Source organism: Anarrhichthys ocellatus, unplaced genomic scaffold (assembly GCF_004355925.1).
Source record: "Anarrhichthys ocellatus isolate YVR2014 unplaced genomic scaffold, GSC_Weel_1.0 scaffold12, whole genome shotgun sequence".
NCBI lineage: Eukaryota > Metazoa > Chordata > Actinopteri > Perciformes > Anarhichadidae > Anarrhichthys > Anarrhichthys ocellatus.
In genome coordinates, this window is record NW_022280042.1 from 8,830,924 (window position 1) to 8,857,727 (window position 26,804).

At 45.1% G+C, this 26,804-nt stretch overlaps 2 protein-coding genes and 1 long non-coding RNA gene across 6 annotated transcripts; 2 read left to right on the top strand and 1 right to left on the bottom strand.

The window, feature by feature from the left end:
* Positions 1 to 6,296: 6,296 nt before the first annotated feature.
* mrps9 (mitochondrial ribosomal protein S9) lies at positions 6,297 to 15,697 on the top strand. Its single transcript, XM_031851787.1, has 11 exons — positions 6,297 to 6,419; positions 6,594 to 6,776; positions 10,195 to 10,257; positions 10,397 to 10,427; positions 10,506 to 10,585; positions 13,181 to 13,266; positions 13,346 to 13,421; positions 13,508 to 13,676; positions 13,787 to 13,895; positions 14,495 to 14,664; positions 14,847 to 15,697. Exons 1-11 carry the CDS (start codon positions 6,321 to 6,323, stop codon positions 14,936 to 14,938), a joined length of 1,158 nt encoding a protein of 385 aa, XP_031707647.1. The 5' UTR covers positions 6,297 to 6,320; the 3' UTR covers positions 14,939 to 15,697.
* Positions 15,698 to 15,791: 94 nt separating this feature from the next.
* Positions 15,792 to 25,276, top strand: LOC116385949 (SLAIN motif-containing protein 1-like). Of its 4 annotated transcripts, XR_004212919.1 has the most exons (11): positions 15,792 to 16,349; positions 17,660 to 17,796; positions 20,347 to 20,490; positions 20,580 to 20,693; positions 21,477 to 21,626; positions 22,134 to 22,487; positions 22,968 to 22,979; positions 23,510 to 23,659; positions 23,753 to 24,068; positions 24,203 to 24,390; positions 24,479 to 25,276. XR_004212919.1 is itself a non-coding variant. In XM_031851786.1 (10 exons), the coding sequence occupies exons 1-10, from the start codon at positions 15,940 to 15,942 to the stop codon at positions 24,276 to 24,278; spliced, it is 1,791 nt and encodes a 596-aa protein (XP_031707646.1). In that variant the 5' UTR covers positions 15,792 to 15,939; the 3' UTR covers positions 24,279 to 25,276. The 4 variants fall into 4 exon arrangements, 3 of the variants coding, with proteins under 3 accessions (XP_031707646.1, XP_031707644.1, XP_031707645.1); XM_031851786.1 differs by lacking the exon at positions 22,968 to 22,979 and adding an exon at positions 22,001 to 22,043 and having other exon boundaries at positions 23,613 to 23,659; positions 24,203 to 25,276; XM_031851784.1 differs by having other exon boundaries at positions 24,203 to 25,276.
* Positions 17,188 to 25,991, bottom strand: LOC116385952 (uncharacterized). The gene is made up of 3 exons (XR_004212920.1): positions 21,452 to 25,991; positions 18,158 to 18,706; positions 17,188 to 18,032 (listed from the first exon to the last, which is right to left on the bottom strand). It is a non-coding gene; the product is annotated as an uncharacterized LOC116385952 (long non-coding RNA).
* Positions 25,992 to 26,804: the final 813 nt, after the last annotated feature.

The following is a 26,804-nucleotide window of genomic DNA, read 5'->3' on the forward strand; positions in this document are numbered from 1 at the left end:
GGGGGGGGGGCGAGGGGCTCGCAGATTGAACCTTTTCTTTTTAATATTGTCTCAATTTCCTCCTGCCTTTCAAGCTGATTTCTCGCGACGGTTTCCTTCCCCAAGAAATGCTCCTACTCCAACCCTCATCCCCTCCTCTGATGTCGGGTTACAAGCAAGACGTATTATTTAAAATCAGTCCAGTCACAGTGTCATTAGTGGGGGACAAATGATCAATGAAAAGATCAATGGTAGATATTAACCTAGCAACTAGTCCCTCCGTTCAATCACTCCAGCAATTTGTCACCTGGTGAGCTGCAGCACATCTATTGAACAGGTCTTTTTTCTTAATGGTACTGGAGGAAATGCAACTTATTTACATGTAAACTCCCTTAAAATGCACCAAATGTTTATGCAGAAAATAGAAGAAAACAGCAACTGTTACTGTTATTATTAGACTCATTCAGACTCAGAAGATTCCCTTCTAAGTATGCAACACTGCAGCGGCGAGAGAACAACAAATTGCAGACAAAGCAACGAGCTGTAGATGTCGTCAAACTCCCTTCAAATTCCTGCATGAGGTCAAACGAGCAACAATTATACAATCCCATTCCTCGGATAAAAAGCATTGTTTTCCGCCAAAATCCCTCCCCGTAATAAGGCCGTGATTGATGTGCGACTGCATGTGAGAGCTCGCTCGAAGCATCCGTCCAGATGAAATGGAAACAATATGAAAACGTTCTCTGGAGAATGGAATTTCCCCGACTTTTTTGATCCAGCACGGCATTTAAAAAATGCACACAGATATGTAAATCTCCCTCCACCGCAAGCCGAACAGCTGTGCCTTGTTTCCATCATTCTTTGCGAACCTGTAGGTGTCTGTGCAGCCAAAACAGAAATTCAAGGGGGTCACAGACACCGCTGGACCGATTAACATAAACCTCCATCCCTGCTTAATTTATAATCTTATGTGTGGTATAACCTCAGAACTTGATTACAGCGGGGAAAGCGTAGATGTGTATGTGCCTGTTCCCATATGTGCTTTCTGTGTATTCATGCTTGTTTGAGTCCATGGGCCTGTAGGGAACCTCTGCAGACTGAGACCATTATGGGAAACACTTTCGGACAGGACAGGACGAGACCAGGATGGTGGAGGGGCAGCGGAAGTTTTTCTTGGGTCATTCCCAGACGTTTCTAGATCTCAGGTTTCTCCCCGTCCAGTGCCGGATCCAGATCCTCTTCCTCCCCGACAGGCCGGGCAGGGCTGGCAGCTGCGTCTCCAGGCCCCGGCTCACCCCGCATGTAATAGTTTCCTTCCTCCCCGAGCCTCTCACCTGAAAAAAGAGTCGGATGGAAGAAGGGGAGGAAAATAGTCATCTTTTCTTCCCAGAGATGGACTGAAGTAACCCTTCAGCTGGAGAGGAAACCCAATACGGCCTCCAGCTCGCCGTCTGAGAGGACGGAGAGGGGAGGGCATGGGGGAAAGGGGGGCAACCAAAGTGGTTCCATGTGAGAAATGGAAGTGAAGTCTGGGAAAGACAGAGATCGACACCCTGAACGCCCCTCCATTTTCCTCCCCCTCCTTCCCTACTTCCCATCGCTGTGGACACCAAAGAGATACCAGTCTGCTCTCATTTATTCTGACTACAGCTGTTTTATAGACGTTTCCTTTCAATCCATTGTGTTCTGTTCATATGCTGTATATGATTGAGGGATCTTATACAATCAGATCCCTCCACTACTGAAGGAACCTAGTGGGCACAGGCCCAGGGGCCCAAAGTGTCAGGGGCCCCCCTGGCCTTCACCTACATAATATCAACCAAAGAGACACGAACCACCCATTGAGAGACTCAAAATGACCACAAAGAAACAAAAAACCAGTACAAAGAGATCCAAAACAGCTGTAAAGAGACACAAAGAGACTCTCACAACTATGAAAAGGAGCAAAACAATTACAAAGTGACACAAACCCACAGAGAGATGAGTAATGACTATAAAGAGACTCAAAACAACAGCAACAAAAAGAGCAAGAACAACTTTTAGACCAGGAGAGGTGCTGGAGCCGTCTGCATGTCTGTGGTCACTGTCTCATAATCTGTCTCATAATGTTGAATCACTTTCAATTACCTTTGTGTTTTCTATTATGTGCTTTGCCTTCTTGTTTCCTGTATTTATTTGCATGGTGTGCTGCTCTATATTGTTCTAACTTTTTTTCTGTTCCAGTCATTTTTGTTCTATTTTATTCTAATTCTGTGCCCCTCTTCTATGCTATTCAAGACTGTGCCCTTCTATTAGTTTCAGTCACAGTCGGCTCTGTTCTGACTGTTTTAATAGGAAACTTCTAGAAGCAGCAGCAGCTCCAGTCTGTTCAGGTAGCTTCCTCCCCTGTGGAGCCGCTCTGAGGAGGCGGCCTAATATCTGCAGACATCTATGGCCGCCGCCCAATCTGTTGCGCGCTCCGTTCATTTCACGCACTGCCAGAAGTGCTTTGTAATTATCCTGATATTGATGAAGGCTGATTCCAGCAGGCAGTTCAGCTGTTTTTACGCATCTCAGCAAAATGTCTCTATCCATTACCAGTGGCAAATTAATTTCCACTCAATGACCATACTTGTTGATAATCTACCAATTTGTGTGTGTGTGTGTGTGTGTGTGTGTGTGTGTGTGTGTGTGTGTGTGTGTGAGCTCTGAACCGTAGCATATAACTTGGTTTACCTCACACAAAGATAACTGTGGGTGTTAGCTTGACACTACACAGTGGCCCGTAGCACACTGATGCATGTGCTTCAGTATTATTGTATATGTATACGTGGTTTTATTGGCAGCACTCTATAACAATAGAGGTAGCATTGTTAAAGTGGCAGCATTATGCTAGCAATACAATAACACAGGGATTCCTAGAGAGAGATAAATGGGAATGGGAATGAAAATGGACGTAGAGCTATGAAATTGAATTTTAAAGAAAGGAAGAGATTTGGAATAAGAATAGAAATGGGAATAGGAACTGGAGTCGGAGTGAGAGGAAAATGAGGATATGAATGGGTAAAGAAATAGGAATAAGAATAGAAATGGGAAGATAAATGCATAAGAAAATGGGATTAAGAATGAGAATAGAAATAGTGAAGGAAATGGGAAAAGGCATGGAAAAGAAATGGAAGTAAAACAAGGAATAAGAATAGATTTGGGAATAGAAATATACAACAATATACCATATATTTTTAGGATATTATGACACTACAGACTACAACTCGATTCAATTTAAAATCATGACTTCCCTTCCTTAAGGAGTACTTGTTTCGATATATTTAGATTTCTTTTTGCAGATTGATGCCTCGGCATTTGCATATGTTCTGTACTGCAAGATCAGTGTCATAAAGATGCAGCTAAGTATATTAAAGATGTGTGATTCCTGGTACAAATGACCACTCGTACTTATTAACACCATTTCGACATCTCGCTGTGATGCATTGTGGTGTATTAGAGATCCCTTCCACCACCACACTAAGGGTAAATAAATGCGCCTTAAAAGAGTAAATGAGCTTGAGCAAAGTGGCCCTTTGAGTCCCCATGTTTGTGGAGCAACCATAATGGATTCTTTAGAGCCGTGAACGGTTTATAGGCATGACAGCCATGTTTCGGCACGATGGGCTTATCCCTACGCAAGGCGCTAAGGATATTAGGGAATCAGCGTAAAGCAGCATGGAAATGATGACTGGAGCAAAGCCTCAGCTCGCTGGTATTATAAGCCCTCAATTCTCCAGCACTCCTTCCTTGGGAAAGAGGGGGAAGGAGTGGACTTGGCACAGCTCCACGGTATGATATCCTCCATTATTTCTTGCTCCATCTCTGTTTTAGCCGTACAATTGAAAGGCTGCTACTCAATCTGGGGATGGGGCACATTTGAGAGGAGGTCAATGTCGCCTATCGTGGTGTTTCCTTTTCAAGACGGTGCTGTAGCCCCTGTTGTCCATATGGAGATCTGTAGGAACAGTTGGATGAGAGCCAGCTCTCTAATGCCTGCTGCAGCCTCATATGAAGCATTGATGGCACACGCCAAGCATGAAAACCGACGCCCATAAGGTTCCCTAAATTAAATCCCTTTACTTTGACGTCATAGCACTGTTTTCACTGCAAATTCATCATTTTCACGTGCAACTGTCAATGTTTGGTTCTCATTAACAAAGTATATCCTTTCGTTAACAGAAAGTGACTTGTGAAATGAATGCGTTGCAGTCATCCCAGTGTCAAGCTCCCACAGTAAGTCACAGGGTTTACCCAAGTCCACAGTGAGCTCACCAAACGAACATCTCCACCCAATCCACCCACGGTGGCTCGCCTGTCAGGGACGGGCCACAGCAGAAGGATGATTAATGTGCCACCTCTCACCCCCCACTGTAAATTAGAGAGCGTGGGTCGAAACTATTTTTCTTAGTGAGCAGCGCGCTTGTGGCTAAAAAACGGGGCAAACACTGTTTATCATCTGCCTGACGACAGCCCTCCTTGGGGCAAATTAACCACGCGGCCATATCGACTGGCACGGGCCGGGAGTCAGTGCCCCTTCACTTTGATTAATCTCTCCGTGTTCCTGTTCCAACTCTATCAAAGTAATCTAAGTGAAGACACACAGCATTGATCTGTAAACACAGCATACTACTGTGCCAAAACACACACACACACACACACACACACACTGAGAGGGAAAGAAGCCACAACAACAGGAGCTTCTCCTCAAGTTATGATTAACCAAAGGAAGGTTATTTGCATGCATTATAATTGGCAAACATATATGTAATTGTAAACAAAAAGAAATCACCTGATCTTCTGCTGCAACATCACGAATGGGAAACATGTGGTCGTACAGAAGATATGTTGTACTTTGAGGTATGAACAGCCCTCAACCGTTCCACGGAGGAATGAAGAGAAGTTTGGCGAAGGTGGCAGCTTGAGCTCATTTATCCAAGAAATCCACACAAAATGTTGTGTTAATCCATCTCTGCACTGCCCTGCACCGACTGCACCACATATGCAAAACAATCTGTTTTATGTGTAGCCTTGCCAGCGTGTTTGGCAGACGGTGACTGAGCATTTTTCATTGTGTTATTTCTGATAACTCATGTGGATCGGCTGCTTTAAATCCAGTGGCGTGACACTTACAGTACCCCTGCTATTGTCAGTGTTTTTACACGGAAGACAGATGGTGCTCACATGCAGTTCGCATTAAACCGGACAGGGCAGAGCCTTACAAGTGCAATGTTATTGGATCTCTGGGGTCAAAGTGGTTTCACACAGTTGTGTGTTGGTGGGACTTGCTTGTGACTCGCATGACAGACTGATTTGGTGGTGTCAGTCAACATAGTTTTGTTGAATAATCTATATTTTGCAAATTTCTGATGGTAAAGAAGTGAAAGTGACGGGTGAATTAAGTATATTTTTTAACCTGAATACAGACAAATTGTAAGTAGTTTAAGGCTTTAGTGTGCTGGATCACTGCAGATTTTGCTTTTAGCTGCAACATGTGGTCAGCATGTTTTGAATTTCCATGATCTTGCTGAAGAACACACGGTTTCAATGAGTTTGACATTGTGAAGTGATGTGGACTGATAAAAAAAACTGTAATTGAAGCAACAAATACATCACAATACTCAATTGTTTTAAAATTCTCTGTTCTTTACACATTGTCACTTGGCTCATTTGTCATTTTAGGCAGATTAAGTGTGGTCTGCTGTAATGTGGCTTGGATTATCCAGTTCATTCTCTTCTTCATTGTTTCTGCTATTTCTGTTCATGTATTGTTCTAAAGATGTTTTATAAACATTGTCATTTCACTTGAATACATCTTTACATTTCTGGTGGTTTTTTATCTTTATATTTTCCCACATTGTTATATAAAACACACAATGTCTTTTGAAACACTATGCTCTACATGTATACATAAGTAATGTTCATGAAGGCTCAGGGTTTGGTGTTGGTCTTTTTTATTCTTAATAAAGAACATATGCAAATATTATTAGCAGCCGATGTCACATATTAATTTACATTTCTGACATAATGAATAACAGTTTTAATGGAGCAAAAATAAGAAAAAAGAAACGTTAATTATATAATGATTGTTTGGCCATTTCTAGCTGTATTTTCTGACTAATTGTTTTAATTTGTATTTTTTATATATTTCTGAGATAATAATAAAATAAGGAATCTCTAACTAGGTTTATAGCAAATATTGTTTGGCAATTTCTGGCTATATTTTCTGAATATTTGTTTTAATTTGTATTTTATAATTCACGGCACTTGTTTATGACGTGCCCCAACATCCGCCTCCGACGTCATCAAGATCAGACAACATGGCGGCGTCCTGTGTCCGAACCGTGGGATCGATTTTAGGAAAATGTGGAAATTGCAGCTCGAGCTTAAACACGGTCACGTCGCAGTTAAGTCGGCAGGTGAAGTGCGATTTTATCTTTGCTGAAGTAACAAGTTGTGTTAATAAATCCGACGGGAAGTCGTAGAAATAGACTGAAATGGACAAACACTGACGCCCTTGAGCTAGCATTATGTTAGCATCCTTTGGCTAACGGTACATGTAGCATAATAACTGCCCTTTTCCTCGTTCTCAGGTCCTCGGCAGGCGGATATGTGTGAGCTCTGCCCTCCAGAGAAAGAACCTGGCGGCTGCAGGGCCAGAGAAGTTCACGATGGAGTTCATCCAGAAGCAGGTGGAGGAGTTTAACATCGGGAAACGTCACCTGGCTAACATGATGGGAGAGGATCCCGAGAACTTCAGCCAGGAGGACATAGATGTAAGTGAGCTGTACTGCTGACATGCAGGTGCTCTCTCTGTGCGTGTCTGTCATGTTCCCACAGGGGCTCACAATTAAGCACTGCTTTTATTACAGATCTTATGAAACTCAGTTAACAGAATAATCTCAGTTTCTGACATACATGTGTTGTGATTTGGTTAATAATTCCTTAATGAAGGAGAATATAGGACACATGTTTCTGGGAATGGACAGATGTTTTGTAAGCATGTGTATCAAGCTAATATCAATATATATTATATCAAGGACTGCTGGGCCCCGGAATACGAAGCAGGATTTGGGATTATTAAATACACAAACATAACTGTAGTCGGATGTATCGTGCCCGAGATGAAGCAGTGATGAGATGAAGCAGTGATGGTATAAACCTGTTCATTTATATTCACACAGTTGGCCTTTTATGTGTCCAGCTGCCCTTCTCTCATTTGTCAGTTTGAACTTTCAGCCTGGAGTATGCGTTTACCTTTTTTGTGTTTGTCTAATATTATAGTTTTCTCTTTGTTTGTAAAATATCCTCTGGCACCAGGCTTGTTTGTGATTGTTCATATGCTGCAAACACCCTCACGGGTGTTAAGCCAGGTAACCAAGAGACACCCTGGGTGTGTAGTACAGGCTCCACAGTTACTAATATTATAGAAGTTCATTCATTCTTCTCTCATGTCCATATTTAATAAAGTTGTATTTGCTCACATGATTTAATCATCATTCAATAATCACTTTGTTGCAGCTTCTCTTAATATGTTATGGTAGGAAGTGCAAATTCTGTTTATATGTTAAAAACACACCAATGAGCCTGTTGCAGTGGGTGACATGTTCCTTTATTAGCACCATGAACACACACACAGGAGTTTATTTTGACTTCGTCCCCCACACACACACACACACACACACACACACACACACACACACACACACACACACACACACACACACCATCCTGCTGCTGGAAATACTCACTAGAACACCGAATGTGGATTAATCCTCCACTGACAATAGGCCCCACCAGTTGTGCTACTTCCTCCTGTTTGTGTAACATTTGGTAGAAACTACTGTGAGCAGCTGTTTAAGCCTTTTTAAAAGAGAAATGTTTTACTGCTGTTGTAGGACCTGACAGGCTGGTAGCTGAGTGACAGAGTAGGATAGATATTCTGCTTTTATGGTCGCGTAAAGAACAAGATTTGTAGCTGCCACTTTTGAATTCGAGCCGAGCCAAAGTGTGACAGAGGCCATCTGTTCTATCATTTTGCTGCCTTATTGTCCTGAGAAAGAGCTGCTGTGTGTTTACAGGCAGGAGTGTGTTTCACAGACGTCTCAGAAGTCTTTTTACATCCCTCTTGGTGTCAGATAGCTCATCAGCATTCATCGTCATGAGCCGGAGTTTAAAAGCCACAAAGCATTTTAAACATTGATTAAGTTGCTGGAGAGTTTAAAGCGGTGTGGTCTCTTCACATCGTCATCATCGTTAGCATCAGGCAGGTGTAGCCACCTCTGGCTAATCCGCTGCATCGGGGATATTAGCAACGCCTTCACACACATGCTTATTCCAGATTCTGGCAATACATCAGCCCTCACTGATGCAACCATTTAGCTTGATTTCCCACTGTCCCCTCACCCAGTCCCCAGTGCCCCTCACACGTAATGAAGAGAGCTGTTGGCTCCAGGCTGTGAAAGCCGAAGCGACGGCTAGCAGCCCGAACCTGGATGTGTGGAGGGAAAGGGGAACATCAGGGAGGACTGGAGAGGAGAGAGGGACCGGATGAAACCCTCCGCCCCGTTTAGAGTCCAGACTCCTCAGATGTGACGCTGACAAAGACCCTGAGAAATCCAAAGGATGTTTACCGGCACGGGGAGATATGAACACTGGCCACAGACCCATAAAGAGCCATTCATTTAATGAAGAAAAAAATGTATATATATATCTTAACATAACTGCTAATACCCAACTATTACTTTGAGCCAAGATTCGGCCTCCAGTCAGCTTCCGTTAACACGAGTAGTGAAACAATTATAACTTCAGCACGGACTGTGGAAATGGACGTTTTCCAGACATTCTGTAAAGTAAACGAATTAAAGCAAACGTTGGTCCACAGCTAAGTGGACAGTGACTCATAATAATCTCTCAGAGCAACATGTGAATGATCGCTGCAACTACAGACTGACATTAGTCAGTTGATTATTTACATTTAATAATGAATCGTTTCGTCATTAAAATGTCAGAAAATAGTTTTTAAAATGTCCGTAGTGATTTTCCCTTCACCCCAAAATAATTACATTCGTGCTAAAAACAATTGATTTGTATTATTTCATTAGTCGATGAAAAGAAAATCAATTGTCAGTAATTCAAATAATTTAGTGTTTGTTTAGAGACGAAAGAATATATATATATATATATATATATATATATATATATATATATAAATAAATAAATAAAATAAATTTTATTTTTTTTGTCTCCTGGCCTGGTGAAGCTTTGTATCTCACTTTGTGTTGTCGTGACGGAGCGTTTAGATTTGTTCACCCGGCTTGTTAAACACACAACAGGATTGATTTCACCGTGTCCTTCGTATCTGTAACACTGGACTCCTGCGACGCGGCGTTGCTCGGTGTTTTCCCGGTGCCGGTTGGACTCGTTCCTCCTCTGTCATTCCGTTGTCTCCCCTCGGGGGTCTCTGGCATATTGTGCTGAGGCTGAGGGGACACACAGATGTGTCTTCATCTGTTCCCCGCTTCTCTCTGCCTGTCTTTCCCTTTTCCTCTTCTTTTTACTCTTTAACTTCTCTTGCTGTCTCTCACACCTTTACACACACACACACACACACACACATCTCGACCGGCCCTTTTCTTCCTGCTTTCTGTCGTTTTGACAACCTTAAAGGCAGCAACCTGTTCCCTCCGTGCAGCACCTGCTGCCTCACTAATTGAACCGACAGAGAGGAAGAGGAGCGGAGAGACGGAGGAAGGGAAGAGATGAACAGACTGTCTTGATGAGTGTGGCGGGGCCAACGCACTTTCTGTCTCCCTCTCTTCTCTCACACACACATTTCCAGTGCCATCTGTAGCCCTGCTAATCACACGGACACACACACAGAGCAGAGGATGAACTTGGAGTGAACTGTTGGATGTCCACAGTGTCCTCTGCTCACTGTCAACTGGGCCAGAAACTTGTGCCTTTTTCTGCTAGTTTTCTCCTCTAACTCTCCAGTCACACACACACACACATCACGCTCGCCTTTTTGTGAACCCGCAAGCAGCTTGCGCCTCCTCTCGTCGCTTCCACTGTCATCCGTTGGTGTGACCTCCGTTGTTCGGACATGTCGGCGTTCTGCCATCGACGCGTCTCTCAAACTGCCATTTTCTTCTCCTGTTATTTATTCCTTTGTTTCCTTCCTCTCACCAACAGAGGAGTATAGCGTACCTGTTCCCCTCCGGCCTGTTCGAGAAGAAAGCCCAGCCCCTCATGAAGGTACGTCTGAGTGGGTCACAAAGACATTTAAGTTTAAAGGCTGTACATTCTTAGATTTTAACTTATATCTATCAACGTTTCGTTCTGCACATAAAGACATTTTATTGACTTCACACCAAATCTCTAATTTCCTTTCCAGCATCCAGAGGAAATCTTCCCGAGGCAGAGAGGTATGTCATCTGTGACATTCTGAACGTCTACATAATTGTGTGTTTTGTGTGAACTGGTTTCCTGTCTTGTCTTTGAAGCTGTCCAGTGGGGTGCAGACGGGCGGCCGTTCCACTTCCTGTTTTACACCGGCAAACAGTCCTACTTCTCCCTCATGCATGTGAGTACTGCAGGCAGGAGCTGAAGCACAGAGCAGCACTGTCAGGTTTTTATGTGAGGTGGAGGTAAATCTTCATCCAGGCCGAGTCCCTAGTTCTTTCCCCCCCCGCACCCTCGGGTCATATCCTATTCAGACGGAGTGAGTTCAGAGAGGGCTGCGCTGTCCCCGAGGAACGGCAACGTCGGATCCTCTTTTCCACATGGAGAGCTACAGCTGAATAGAGCCGGGGTGAGAGAGAGGTGGGAGAATAGAGGACGGTGAGAGGGAGGGAGTCCGCTTTAAAGGAATACCTGCCTATACCTGAGCTCCAGAGAGCTGAAGGTAGATAAATGGAAAGAAGGGTGAAAGAGAGAACACGGGCAGCTGGGAGAAAAAGGGGCGTATTTGTAAGATCATAAATAGTTTTTTTGATTGAAAAAATGTCTTTTGTCCTTTTTTTAAAAACAGAAAGAACCAACAGGGGGCTCCAAATCCAACACTGTGATGAGAACATTAAAGGATGTTTAATTTAGTCATTTGAACGTATAAATGACAAAACATAAGACGCTGAGCTCCCATAGATGAACAACATGCATCGTGTGTTGTGTGAGATGGTGGAAATGAAACAATGTGTCCGGGATCAAAATCCTGTTTGAGGCGCATCTGGCTTGTCAGGCTTTGTCCCGCCACGGGGAAGGACTCCTCCATGGGGATTTTGGGGGGGAGGCCGAGGGGGAGAAGGGGGAGCTGCTGCACCATTCACACTGCTCCTCACATCTCAGCAGACCTCCTCCTCTTCCTCCACCTTTTGTTGTTACACGCTCGACTGTGATGCTGACCTTGTTCAAAGACGTTTCACAGATGAGAGGCGTGTGTCTGTATCTAAAACACAGAGCGGGGTGTGATCTCTGAATATTAGTCCCAAGCTCTCACGTCTTACACACACACGCACACACACCATTGTGCCCTGCAGCCACAATCTGCACCCCCTGCTGTTGGATTAAATAGGTATGTCAGACATGTCTGAGAGCTCATTCTGCAGGTTTGCTTGATTGCAGGCTCAATCACTCCCTTTTACACTTGTGTTTTCTTCCACCTTTCCTCTTCCTGTTTCCTTCCTTCCCCTCTTGTGTCCATTTCACCACACACACACACACACACACACACACACACACACACACACACACACACACACACACACGTCAGGCGTGCTTCCAGGAGGGGGCAGTGGCGTGTAAAGTAGCCTACCCGGTCGGCTGCTCTCCTCTGGCTATTGTTGGGCTCAGCCAGCGTGGCACATTAACCCACTCACTGCTCCACTGAGCCCTTTATGGCCTCAACCCCAGGGAACCTGGACACACACCTTCCCCCCCCCTCTTCCCTTTAACCCCGTGCATATCCAATAAATGCAGCACATCCAGGAGCAGATAAATACACCAGAGAGCTCCATCCTCTCACAGCTAAAGCCTTGAACTTGGAGGTGTTGCCGTGCATATAAAGACTCACTGAATAGAGAGAGTGGAGCTCTAGCTGTCTGTCTCTGTAACAACCTCGACTTAAATGTATCCAGATACTGGCCCTCTCCTCTTTCATCCAGCCAATCCATGCGAATTATTCCTCGCTACTGTTGTTCCCGCTGTTTGCAAACGTGTAACGCAAAGCCCTTACCCCCCCCCCCCCCCCTTTTTTCTTTCCCCTTTTTTTTTTTTTTTTTTGCAAAGAAAATTGGTTTTTGCTTGATGTTGTTTCTGCCCCCCCCCCCTCCTGCCTGCTCCTCCGGTGCCCCTCTGTCGCTGGTCGGAGTGGCAGCGGATTAGGCACACTCTATCAAGAAGGAATTAAACAAACATCTGGTGAATAATTGACGGGGAAATGAGTTCTCACCCAGGCACTGGGGGCTGAGGTGGGGGTCCCTGCCTCGGGGACGTGACCGGCATGCCCACCCTCCCTCCCTCCGTCCCCCCCGGGTTATTCCCAATGAGAGTGATCTAATGACGAGTGAGCCCCCAAACTGTCCCGTCATTTATTTAGTTTGGTGCTTTTGATTTTCTTTCCAGCTCTGCTTCAGGCCAAATACAGACACGGGTCGGTCACTTCAGTCCACAAACTGTGACGTATATTTATAAGTCTATAAAAAAACATAAATTAATTTAGTGTCATAATTAATTGGCCAAAAAAGGTTCTAATACTGCAGAAATCAGAATAAATGTGAATTCAAATAATCTATTTTTTCCATTCTTTTGAGATGAAGTTAAACATCTAATGGGAAATAAACTTTTATATTTTGTACAGCACAACAGAATCGTGTCCTGATAAACCTGTAAATACAGTCTGATTTCCCTCTCATATGCTAGTCCTGAATCTGACTGACCCAGCAGAAAGGGCCACACATGAAAGGTTCCCACCGGGGCCGATGCCAATTTAGACAAGGCTGTGGGCCAGCTGACGGGTGGCTAGCTCGCCCTGCATGGCTGCTGCTCTGAGGAAGAGGAAAGTTCTCCTCGTGTGCGCCCCCTATTCAATGTGAAACTCACCAGGAATGCGGGAATCTATCGTTTAGTGACGTGTGTGTGTAGGAATGTGTCATCCTGAATGTGTGTCTGATGCATTTTACAGGAATTGTACGGCAAAACCCTGAAGATAGAGAAGCACCAAGATCGTCTGAGAACCAAGGGACTCTTCTCCAAGGACACCAAGCAGATGTAAGTAGAGGAACCCTTCAGATAGGAGGGAGGTGAACGGCTCCTGAAACATACCGTCAGTGTTTTCTGTCTCCATCAGCTCTCTGGGCACAAGCAGGTGGCTCACAAAGGAGGAACTGGAAGTGCTGCTGGTTGAGACCATCTCCTCTCATGATGTAAGGAGTCTCATTTCTCCTCCCATCGTTTGACTCCACCGCTTCTCTTGAGTTTCACTAAACACCTTTTATTTTGCTCTCCTCAGTACAATCGCTTCATCCAGCTGATGGAGCGCCTGCTGTCCATGCCCTACTGCGCCACAGAGGAGGACTTTGTCCTGCGGCACCGCCGGACACTGGAGTCCCTGTCCAGGAAGCAAATGGTGCCGACGCTGGAGCGAGATGAAAGGGGCGTGGCCTTCAGCACGGCAGACGGTAGATACACTGACAAATGTCTCCATACATGTCCAACTAAGCACATTTGACTTTTGAATCAGTTGCTCCCTTTGTTGAAACTGGAGATAAAGGCGTGTTGCTCCTCTCAGGTCGGAGGAAGACGTCCACCTCCTCTGTGGTTCTTGGAGACTGCGGCTCCGGACGCATCACCATCAACAGCAAAGATTACCTGCACTACTTCCCCGTACTACAAGACAGGTAGGAGAGCTGTGTGAGTGTTTCCCACATGGCAGGCTCTCTGCTGCCTCGTTCGTAGATTCTTTAAAATGCAAGACGTGATGTCCTCCCCTTCAAAAAAAATTAAAAAGCAGCTTTTCCACTCTTCACAGCATCGCCTCGCTTTTTATTTATCTCCTTCTAGTTAATTACACAGTTGAGTGAGTGCGTGTTCGTGTGTGCGTGGATGTCCAGAGCCGGTGTTGTCACGCAGTGTGAGGACGAGCTGTAATTGGAGCAGAGAGGTGACAATTGACTTTGTCAGCAGCCATAGGCCATTCAGCCTGAGACGCCATCCAGAACACACACACACACACACACACAACCACAACCTTATCCTTTTCCTGCTGAGTCAGAAGTCCCTCTGTAATATGTGGTGGTGAGATTGTTAAAGAAAGCTCTTCACAGTGCTGGGATCCTCTCTGCTTGTCTAAAAAGTCACCCAACCAGACATTAAATGAGCTAAGCCCCCGCCGTTGATCCCACTATCTGTTAAATAGCACACACTCCTGCTCTGCCGTTCACTTTCTTTTTGATCTCCTGGTCATTTTCCCCTTTTCCTCTTTTCCTCCCGCTCTCAGAGAGCAGCTGATGTTCCCGCTTCAGTTCATGGGCATGCTGGGACGCTTCGACCTGGAGTGCACCGTGAGCGGCGGCGGGCGGTCCAGCCAGGCGGGGGCGCTGCGGCTCGCCGTGTCCCGGGCCCTGCTCAGCTTCCTGTCTGAGGGGGAGGTGGAGACCATGAGACAAGGTGGGTCTCAGCGTTGTCATTGTTTTAATAAATCCACGTTGGTGAACTCTGTTTTTCAACAGAAATCGCTCATTAATAAAGCCAACCAGTCAAATCTCAGATGTTGAACACATTGTCTCAATCAATGATATTGTCTCAATCGTGTTTCCATTCGTCTCTTGTTCCTCAACTTGGACCTCCAGCTGGTCTGCTGACCCCTGACCCCAGAGTGAGGGAGAGGAAGAAGCCGGGCCAGGAGGGATCGCGAAAGAAATTCACCTGGAAGAAGCGCTGAGGAAGCAGATCGCCTCCCCTGAACTCGAACATGAAACATTCAGGCTGACGTCTGGTGTCAGTGTTTCCTAGAAGCCCCGTCACGTCAGGTTATTTAAGGTGTTGGAAGAACACGCTCAAAGAGAGAACAGGCCGCCATTCTTCAGTACGCAGCCCCGACTCAACAAGCTGCAGTGAGCCTCTTCAGCCACCAGATGGAAGTGTGGGTCAAGGAACAAGATGAATATGTTTGTCAATATATTAAACAGTTTTTTTCATATAGAAGTACATGTTTCCTTTGCTTGTGATTACTTGAGTGTAACTTTTAGATGTTTTCTTGTGTCAGCATTTAACTTTGTTCATGACTTTAGACTTATAATACAAGTGCAAATGTTTGGCATTTGTACTTGATTTATTTAAATTGAATTATTAGTTAACGCTTAAAATGATCTATTAGATTTCTAATCAGTTGATTCAGTGATGAACTTTTCCGTACCTGCAGGTTTGCATCATGTCATAACCAGCTTCAGCCACCAGATGTCGCCAGATGCAGATGTTGAGCATGCGCGCTTCTGCGGCTCATTATGCTAATATAAGTATCTGTTCAGAGCAATTAGGTTATTAATGTAATGGATCTGATGAATGAGGAACAATGCTCGGTGCACTGCATCTGCTAGAAACAAAAAAAAAAAAAAACATCTTGGAAGAAGGATTGGAGAATGTGTTAAACGGTGTAAGTTTACAGTGTAAGATACAAATCCTGCACATGTCCTGTTATAGACATTATATGCTAATTAATATTGACAGGTGCGATGTCTACCTGGAGTGGGTGAGGGAGGCGGAGGCTGGGGGGTGTGGTGGAGGGGTGGAGTCCAGACAGGCGCACCAGACTTCAACCGGAATAGGAGTCAGTGTGAGGGGGATGAGCGCAGCAGCAGCTCGGCCCTACCTGTCCTCCGTCTCTCACTAAGGTTGGAGGCGAGGTAGCGCCTTTAACTGCGGGTTTTGTGCTGTTCTGGTCCAATGGAGGCAGCGGTGCTGAACCACGCCATGATGGCAGAGGTGGACTGCAACAGCAACACCCTGAACGCCGAGTTGGAGGTGAAGAAGCTGCAGGAGCTGGTCCGGAAACTGGAGCGGCAGAACGAGCAGCTGCGGACCCGGGCGAGTAGCTGCTCGGGCGGCCCGCACGGGCTGTCTCCAACCTCGGCATGCATGCTCGGCAGCGCCGAGGGATACCGTCTCCCCAGCCCGCGGCCAATGTGTCAGTCGTCCTTGGGGTCATTCTCGCCCCCGGAGGAGCCGTTCGACTATTTCCACTCGGGCGGGGATGGAGCGGAGGAGGAGGACGGATCCGAGCCGTCGGTTCTGGATGAGCTGGAACTTTTGGATTTTGATTCTCTGTGCTGCTCAGACGAGTCTGATGAAACATGGTAACTATTTAAATGTGCAACCATGTGTTGCTTTATAGCTTTCAGTCATGGCTCCAGCGTGCATGTGTGATTGCGATGCTCCTCCTGTTAATTACGCCTGATTTCCTCATTGTGTCTGGACGCACCAGCCGGTCCAGCCTCCTGCTGCACAAAGACACACGCACACACACACACGTTGGAAGTGAATTAGCTGAGAGGAGATGCCACTTGTTATCAGGCTGCACTAAGCTGCCATTCTCCCTCTGTGCATGAAATGATGTGTTTATCATTGGTGCCTTGCTCTACCTCACTGCCACACAGGGACTCGAACCCTAACAGTACTTTAAGACCACACATTCCATGAGATGGTGTGATTGTTGAGCTTAAATGTCTTCTGCAGAAAGACCCTATAACGTCATTTATTGTCTTCTTCCACTGACGCAAACATTTGATGTTGTTGCAAAGACACCAAATCAGGAACTGAAGTTTCGCTCATGATGTTGCAACCTGCAGGGTGACCTGACTGACCATCTCATGCAAATAAACCAACTGGAACAGCTGAGTTTAACCAACAGTTCTTTTCATTAGTTCCCATTAAATTCGCTTTTCACTGAATCAATAAGGTTCTGTTTAGAAGTGGCAACTTCAAATGACCTAGTTTTTGAGTCCAACAATGAAGAAACTTGAATGTATTCAATCAAAGATATTCATAATAATATTTAAAACCCAATGATCGATTCAAATTACAAGTTAATCAGCTATGCACTGCAAACATTGCTGTATATATCCAGTGATATATTGTGTATATCCAGTGTTTCTAATATGTTGCCCACCCCATGTGTATTAGTGAGGAGATCTTTGAAGAGTAAAGAGAGGGACTGATTCTGCACTGCAGCACATTCTGATTCATCCTTTATTTGGCATATTCACATTGCAGGCATGTCTAGGAATAGTAGCGGAGGTGTGTTTGTGTCTCAGCTGATGCCACTGAAGGTTGTAATCTATAATTCATCTCACTCCGTGTTGCCCGCAGAGCAAAAACGTGGAGGAGAGAGTTCAGGGCTGCCAGTTTATATCTGATCCGCTCCTCTTCCTCATAATCTAAGCGGCTGATTAATCTGCTCACAGTAATGCAGCCCTGCTTTTATAAAGAGCTTGCCGATAAGGCCCTCGTTTAGGGCTGATTAGCATGGAAAGCATGAACACCCACATGTTGGCATCAAAGAGATCACAGCTGATAGCATGGCTGCACACTCTTGCTCACCAATGATTCTCCAAACTCCTTTATCTCCTTTTTTATTTGAAGCATTTCAATCTGTGTGTCTCTCCAGGTTGTATGTGTCATCAAAAGACAGAGAGTCCCGAGACGACTCCCTCACACCCCTGCAGTGGTGCCGGCAGGCTCTGGACTGTCCCAAATCAGAGGTGGAGGCCGCCAGAAGATCGCTGTCCCTCCGCCTGGAACAAGGTACGAGACCCCCACACTGTTTGTGCAGCAAAAGAGCCGACAGTGCGAGAGACTGTTCTCACAGGGTGTTGAATTAGAAGTTATTGTGCATCAACACACGGCTGTGTGCTGAGAGCGGGGGTGTTCGAAGGGTGGAGGAGTTTCTCTCCGTCTAATGAACGATGCAGGAAAACCTCTCTGGAGTTCAGCTGGAGTTCAGTCTCCGGGTGTTTCGAGCTCCACATTCATCACTTTTCCTTGAAAAAGAAATGCATCAGGAGAGTATTAAATGTTAAATTAAATTAAATGCATTTGGGTGATAAAATGTCAGAACAGTCAGAAATGTGTTGAATGTATAAGAAGCGACTAGATCTAAATATACCTCCTTCATCACTTCACTGAGACTAATGCGCCTCAGCAGGACAGTAGACCTTCCACACTCTAATCTGTCCACTTCTTGTAGCATTAAGCAGATCAGGCCCGGGTCACCTGACCCACGTGTCCACATGGTCACAGGCATCATTTCATAATATCATGCACCACAGAAGAAGAGGGAGCAGAAGTGCGGCTGCTGAGCTCCAGATCCAGGAGTTGGCCTGTTGAAGAAGATCCTGGTGTGAGTGATGAGTCACTGCGGAGGCTCCAGAGAGTGTGTGTGTGTGTGTGTGTGTGTGTGGAGGCTGAACAGGCAGCCTGAGGCCTCTGATGAGAGGAGATGGTGCTGCGGGGGTGCGCTGGTGTGAGGCAACACTTTCAAAACAACGTCTGGAGTCTTTTCGAAATGCGTTTGTGCTGCACCGCTCTCTTTGTTGCATCGGTCAGTGGACAGTTCATAAAAGCTCCCACGTTTACTGATGAGGTCCAGCACTGATGTGGATCGGGTCTGGCTCTCGGCTCATCCCAACGATGTTGGATGGTTGACATTAGAGCTCTGTATGGAATGATATGTCACATGAATGCACATAAATAGAGAAACCAGATTAAGACACAGGTTTGGTTTAACTGACTATTTGAGACATCTGAGTTGTTATCAATTGAGACGACGTAATCGTGTATCACAATATCTTCTAAATGATTTCATCCACTTAAAGACAATAATATTATAGAATTATCTTATTATCCTGCCGAGTTGCAGCTGGTTGCACCAGAGGCGGTGAGGCGGCATGCTACATGCTAACCGCTCTGTGCACCGCTCCGATCTCCCCACCAGCTCGGCCCTGCTGCTGTGTGTCTCTCTCTCTCCACTCTCCACAGTGAGAGAGAAAGGGAGAGCCGTTACCATGGAAACCGTTTACATGAAAGGAATGCCCCCCCCTCTTTTCGTGTCTTCTATTCACATCGACAGGTAGCAGAGAGAAATCCTCGTCCTGCATCCTCTAACACGCTTTAATAAGAGCCGCACATCCTTCTTTATGCATCTTTATTCCCAAGATATTCACATCACAGGTGCTTCAAGCCAGCTGAAGTTTCCTCTCTCCATCTAAGAATAGTAACGTGTGTGTGTGTGTGTGTGTGTGTGTGTGTGTCACTCAGCACCAGGTACAGCTGCAGTGTGTGAGCGGCTCTGTTGAGTTCAATACTGCTTTGTCCTTTTGTGCTGAGCACGTGTGGAGCTGTTGAATAGAGCAGTTGGTGACAGTCACAGTGCTGGTGAGGTAACCGCTGCACAGTACTGCCCTCTCTTCCTGTGTGTGTGTGTTGTTGTTGTTGTTTGGAGGTGAGAGGGCTTTATCTCAGGAATTGTCTTTCATCTTCTGGATAAAGGAGTTAGTCCGATACCGGTGACTGATAAGGATGTGAAGAATGAATGTCGTCTGCATCTTTGGAAGTGTTTGAATAAAAAACAGAATACATTTAATGTGTGAGAGACAAAATAGTGCTTTTCTAAATTGTGCTGCACCCTCACTTCTAATGACTTGCTCCATCATGAAAGAAAACATATTCAGACACGTGCATCATGAGGCTTTTAAATGCCTTTTTCAAAGGTCTACATATTGTTGTCTTAATTTTGACAAATCGTTCCTTTCCGAGGAAAAGAACATTTGGTCTTATGCAACCACATTCTGCCAGGAATGTGCTCTACTGCTTTAACTGAGACAGTTTCTGTGTGAGGAGAAGCAAGGTGGTGTATGGGAAGTGTAGTCTCAATGCTGAGAGGCACACTTGAGATGCAAAAGTAAAATCTGATTAAACGAGAAACAAAACAGGGAATATGTTCTGGAGACTTCTCAAGGCAACTTTTTTAGGACCAATGTTGCGTTTTAATTTAGATTAAACTCGAGGCGTCTGTTGTTTACACGATGTTGAACTAGACAGGTTTGTACTGAGCGTAGTCAAACTTTATCTCGACATAAAAAAGAAGATAAAAGTAAAAAATAAACATAAAATGATAAATTTCTCGTTGATAAGCACCTCAGCATTCATTTCTACTTTAATGCTTTTGGAGAAAAGCCAAAGCTACTGTCTGTGCGACTGCCAGTCAACTTTTTACAGTTAAGAGCTGCAGCTGTTTTTTATATGTATGTATGTATGTATGTATGAATGTCCCCTCTGCTTGTTTCTCCTCCTCAGTCTCCAGGTGGCGGAGCTCCCTGTCCAGCCCCTCTCCCACCTCCCCCCCTGGCCCTCCTCTGAGGCGAGTGGCCGGAGTGTGCCCCATCAGTTCTTCCCCTTCAGCCAAACCCTGCTCCACTCCCCAGTCGTCTGAACGACATGGTAACTCAGGACTTTTGGCTCTAGAGCAGCTCCGACAAATATTCGTATTATTGAACTGAAATTTCTCTCTTTGTCCTCCCTCCCTTTAGCTCCGTCCCTCTCCTCCCCGCTCCACCCGGTCCTCCATCGGACCCTGAGCCCTGTAGGGAAGGATCTCTCCCCCGTATCTGAGAGAACTCCCACGTTCCTCACTGCCAACCACAGTAAGCCTCAGTGCTGCTTCTCCTCTACACACTGAACATCAAACTGAATGCGTTATTGTAATCACATGACTGCAGGTGTAGAAGTGGGTCAGCCACAAGCTCTCTACATATCATTTCAGCTGCGTTCTCATGGAAGTCTGAGAATATGTTTCAGCTGCAGAAATCAAACTGTGCCGCAGCCTTTTGTGCATTATTGGTGATGGAAAAAGATAATGAGGATATTTTACAACACATACAATTTCATGTATTCATTCATACAAGTGTTTTCTGGAAATGCTCTCTTTTTGGCCCTTACCCCAATACAACGTAAGTCTGAGGACCATTTCAGTAGTTCCAGTGAACTACCAATACAGTGAAGAAAAGATGTCAATTTTGGGTGGAAGATGACCCAGAAAGGGTGCAGAAAACATCTCCACATAAGAGCAAAATGTGACAAAAGTAATAAGAATGATGGGAAGGATTATTTCCGACAGCACAGTGTGCAGATATGAGGAATATCATTAACCGGGGAGAGGTTGGTATAACCTCTCTGATAGTATTTCTGCCTCACTGGTGCTTAATAGACTCTAATTCTCAGAGCCAAGTATCGGCCTCCATTAGTTTGGATCCTTCATCTTTATGTAGATGACACTCGAGAGCTTTTCTCATCACTGAGCTTCCAAAGCTGAGCGTCGTTGAGCTGCAGTGACGCTCTCATTTGTTTAACTCTGTCGGAAGCGAGCGGGGGAGAAGTGGCATGAATCAAACAGTTTTCTTACGCTGGTTTAATTCTTGTTTTTAAAGGCCACAGCCTCCGGCGCTCCGCCCTCAGTCCCCAGTCATCCATGGACGGTGACCTCGGTGCTTCATGGCTGGAGGACGACTCCATCACTCTGGGATACAAACTGCAAGACCTCACCGACGTCCAGGTCATGGCCCGACTGCAGGAGGAGAGTAAGTTGTTGACTCGGCTTCGATTCAAGGGACACGCAACACGAAGCAGTGCAGTAGTTTGGCTCTGCCTACTGACTGCATTTCTGTCCCCAGAACAGCTCCTGCTATGAGAAATTGTTTAATTAAAACCCCAAATTGTTGTATTGGTCTTTCATTTCAATGGTATCCAAACTGTGGGGGCAGAGAGGGAGTATATTTAGGGATATGTTGAAGATAAACTCAGTTGCACGAAGTGATTTGGTGATGGATTTCATGTTTTATTTGCTGTTATTTCAGTGTGTTGTAGTTGTTTCTGTGTGTACCAACTGTCTTCTTCTGCTGTCCATCTGTCTCTCCTGTTCCCTCCTTTCTAATATTTTAACATATGGCACCAGATCTCAGAGCTCATCGCTACTTCAGCTTCATTAACCCCAGAAGGTGATGATTGTGTGTTTGTGTGTGTGTGTGTGTGTGTGTGTCCTGTCCTTGTGTGTGTTGCACGCTGTACCTCATGTCTCGCTCTCCCAGGTCTAAGACAGGACTACGCCAGCACGTCGTCCATCCTGGCCAACCGCCGCAGCCAGAGCTTCACCTTCCAGCTCAGTGCCGGCCCCGACCTGGACGAGGAAGACGAGGACGACGAAGACTACGGCCTCCTTCCCCCGCCGCAGCCGCGCCTCACCCGCCTGCCGCACTCCCACACCTTCTCCAGCATCCGAGACTGGCGAAGAAGCACCAGTTCCCTGTCCACCCCACCTTCCACCCCCTCCACACCGCCGTACCCGTCCGCTGGGTTCGCCTTTCAGCCTCAGCTCCAGCCACTGGGACTGGGACTGGGCAGCCTCTGCGCAGTCGAGCAGCATGGCTTCAGACCAGGATCAGGTGAGAAAAGATCTGATACACCTACTGTACACCACCTGCCCTGCACCAAAGTCACAAAACCAATTGGCGACTATCTGATGTAGCATTTGGCAGCGGAAGAGCCAGATATTTCTCCTTAGGCGATGGAGGAGACCAACACCGAGCTAAAAAGAGACCGACTACTGCCACCCAAAAATACACTTAATACACTCAGGTATTTTAGTATCGCGAGTCCATGAAGTTGAGGGACTTGCAGGAGACGGATCAAAATCAACAATGGTCAAACTTTCCTCTCAAAATTCAATTTCTTCTGAGTCTCACTTAAATTTTTGGTGTTGTGAAAGTGAAGTAGAAACATGCTAACTTTGCAATATCTGTCTGTCAATGGAACTAATCGGTGATATCTGTGTTTATATCTTTTGTACGTGAAACATTTATGTCTGTATTTGCAAACATGTGTATGGCGTATTGTATTGGGGGCAACTTCATCACGGCATCCAGCCGAATATGAGAGTAAGTCTACGTCTTTCACTAAATTCAAAAAGAACTTAACCTCACAAACATTTAGAATTTCTTAGTTAACATCAATCCAACTTTAAACACATCTAATTTAAACCTATTATTTCATTACCTTTTTAAATGTTGGTTCTCGTAATTTTCTTTCATTTTCACAATCCAGCCGGCCTTTCCTCTCTAATCACCCCCACTGATGTCCTTACCACTTAATAATAACTCTGTCTAAGCCTCTTGTACAACCGCTTTAAGCCCTCAGACTGGCGTGAGAGAGTTTGATGGGATTAGGATTAGGAGTGTATATCTGACTGAGGGGGCTGGAACCTGTTGTTACGATGAAGGAGATCACGGCCAGCTTTATGTGCCGTTTTAAGGGACGTAATAAAGGAACGGGCATGACCGACAGCCAATACAGTATAGTGGTTTATTGTTAAGGCTTTTAGGACAGTAATCAGGTCTATTGTATTACAATCTGCCCTACTGCGTTGTTTAACTTCATTCATAGACGTTTGTTTGTCTGTCTCTGTCAGATAAGCTGCGAAGGAGCATGCCTAACCTTGTCAGAGCTCCCAGCATGCCTAGTGTGCCCAATCCAACCAATCCTAGTGCTTCCCCTTGTTTGCTTCGTAACAGCCAGAGTTTTGATTCGTCCAGTGGGCTGGCTCGACTGCAGTCCTCCAGTGAGTTGAAGTGTTTTTCTTATTCACCTTTATTGTGAAATACACATGCAGCAAAAGGATCTAATTTCATCTTTTATCCCCACCCGTCTCCAGTCCCCTCCCCAGGCCAGCTGCAGAACAGGGTCCAGAGCGTCGGGAACTTCTCCTCATTATCACGGCAACCACTGAAGGCCACCGCCTACGTCAGTCCCACCATCAAGGGCTCTGCCTCCGTGCCGACCCTCACCAGCCTCCAGTGTCTGAATATTGGCGGCGGGGGAAGTAACGGGGGCGTCAGAGGCATCCCTATGCTCAGTAAGACTCCTGCTTCCACCACAAACACGCCCCGCAGCAGCCTGCCCCGCCCCGCCTCCTTTGTTAGCACCCAAAGCTCCACCCCCCGGAGCAAGGTGGGCCAACCATCACGAAGGTAAACCCTTTTACTACTGGACTAAATATAAGTTATTGTTTGCGTTCCTATTAAGATTGTCAAATGAGTAAATATCCTTATCTGTCTTACCAGGCTGACTTTAGATTTGACCATTCCTTTATTGTTTTCCTCAGTTTACTGACTCCTCCAAAGAGCTTGTCCACCCTCAGTGCCCTGCGTGACAGCAACTGGAGAGACGGCTGCTACTGATGAGTGGATGAATGGTGCAGTAGTGCAGTGGAAACCCCGCTGGCTGGGGTGACTCACTGCACCTCAACGTGACCCTTTTCCTCGGGGACATTTGAATGGGTTTGACCAAAAAGTAACTGAAACCTTAAATCCTGCATAGAATAGTTTAACGTTATCCAAAAGGGCCACAACTGACCTGTCATCTATTCAATTCTATGCAGAATCTCTTCGGAGAAGACGGGTTGTGCGAGTGTTTGCATGTCGGGTCTGATTTTACCGACAGCTCGACACTCTGAGTTTGGTCCGTGCCAAGAGGGAGTTGTTCCCTGCTGCCCTCGTGCAATAAACCACTGGCTGTGGGGTACTAGTTATACTAACCTGCTAAAGAGGGCTGCCAGTTACTATACAACTATACAATACTGTATGTATTTATACATTTATTTTAAATGACATTTTTTAACTAATCAGGTGTTTTTCCCTCTGGCAACAAGCGCCACTGATGCTGCTAAAAATGAATCGGTTCCTGTTAGTTTGGCCACATTTGGTCTAAAGTACGTATTTGTGTACAAAGCTAACTATTAAGTGTGCTAATTCTATATTATTGTATAATTCTATATGATTGAATTTTAAATGTGACCAAATTTAAATATGTCTGACTGCGTTTACAAAATTGTCTCACCATAAAAGCTGTGCATATTAACACTTTAAAGTAGTTTAACGCCCTGAAAGGGATCTGTTCCTGTTGCACTTTGTACAAATCTCTGAACTCACTCAAGTTGTTATGTCCCGTTTACTAATGTTGGCACTTTCTTTTACATTTGATCTTCTGGATTTAAGGGGAGAAAACATTTAAGGATTATTGTTTTTTTGGGAAGATTTCACAGTTATACACGGCATAGTGTAGCACCCTTGTTTGTTTAAATGACGTCACCGTGGCACTTTTCACTTAATCCTGACACTTTTGTTACTGTGATGGACTAAATGACTGAAACATTTTATTAAAAACACACTGAATTAAAGATGACTTTCTTTCCTCACTGCTTCATGTTGACTATAAACCTGCATACTTTGATTCCAGAACTAACACGCTCCAGTTAGGATGCAACAAGCTGAAGAATATTGAATACTGAGACACTTTGAGGAAGTACTGGGATGTTAGTGAACTCAAACAGTCCTAAATCTGAAATAAAGAGCTTTACATGAGCTACTGAAACAAGGACACGGACATATTTCTAAACATCATCATCACAGGTTTATTATCTAACATGAGTCGTGGATCCTCGTTCATCGGCTGCTGGCAGTGAGAGCTGATCCCAGTGTTTCTATGAAGCGATGGACGTCGCTGAAGGAGTTGTAGAGCGGCACCGAGCGCGCTGGGCTCCCTCATGTCACACCGACATGTTTATTGTGACCGTTATGCACCAAATATGTTTGTAAAAACCCACTTGGAGGTTGCTATTCGTTCTGTTTACGCAGCTGTTTTATTTATGGTTGCACATCCGCTGGTGCCGAGGAGGACTTGAACCCGACACGGGCGCCTTTCGTGTCGTGAGCAAACCTCCTGCGCCACATAGGGTTTGAACACACAACCTCAGGCCTTTTAACCCGTCTTATATCACTTTGAAGTATGAATTATAGATGTAATACCCAATGAGGCCACAAGATGGCGGCAAACAACTTTAAATCACATCAGTGGCTTCATGTTGCACTGCAGAGTGCAGCTGTGTGTCATGTACAAATAACATTTTCTTTACCGTTATTCATCAGGAACCGAGTTTTCAGATCATGTCCCACCATCCCAACAAGCTGCAGGAGACAGAAGTAGAACATGATGTTGAAATAGATTTGTAGCTTTAGAGATGAAAGGGTTGGTTCACAGTTGTAAAACAGTAGTTCACTGAAACAGGCTGTAACATTCCTTCTGTTCATATAACATATATAATAATTATGTCACTGCCATGTTGTATACTTTTTAAAAGACACGACACAAATGTTTTATATAATGTGCTTCAAAATGATAAGAGCCCAAGCAGCTCACACAATGCATGAACTGATATTTATAATATTTTGAGGGTGATTCCTCAGATGCAATAAGCAGCAAATACGCAGCTAGTGTTAAAGGTCATGACTAGACTATATTTTGAGGGAGTTCCTTAAGCAACGTTCTTAGACACTGGTGTCCTCACTACGCCAGGAAAAGTTCCCCCTACGCTACGAGTCCAAATCTTTCTCTTCACGTATTTGACGTCGTCATTGGATGTCAGAGCTCAAAATTCACTGGATTTATAAGGATTGAAACCACAACGCGTCCTAACCACTGCGCTACCACAACAAGCTGTCTGCTGATACACAACTGTTTCTTTGTGTATTTGACTTCTTCTTTGGACGCTGGATGACAAAACTCCTCAGAATAGAACCCACAACCTTTGGACTCCCAAATAGTTTTCTATAACCCTGAGCTATCTGATCTGACAGTCGGAGGATTTATAATGTTCTACAGATCTTAAACTATTTCAGAATCAGAAAAGGGTTTTTTTGCAAAGTATG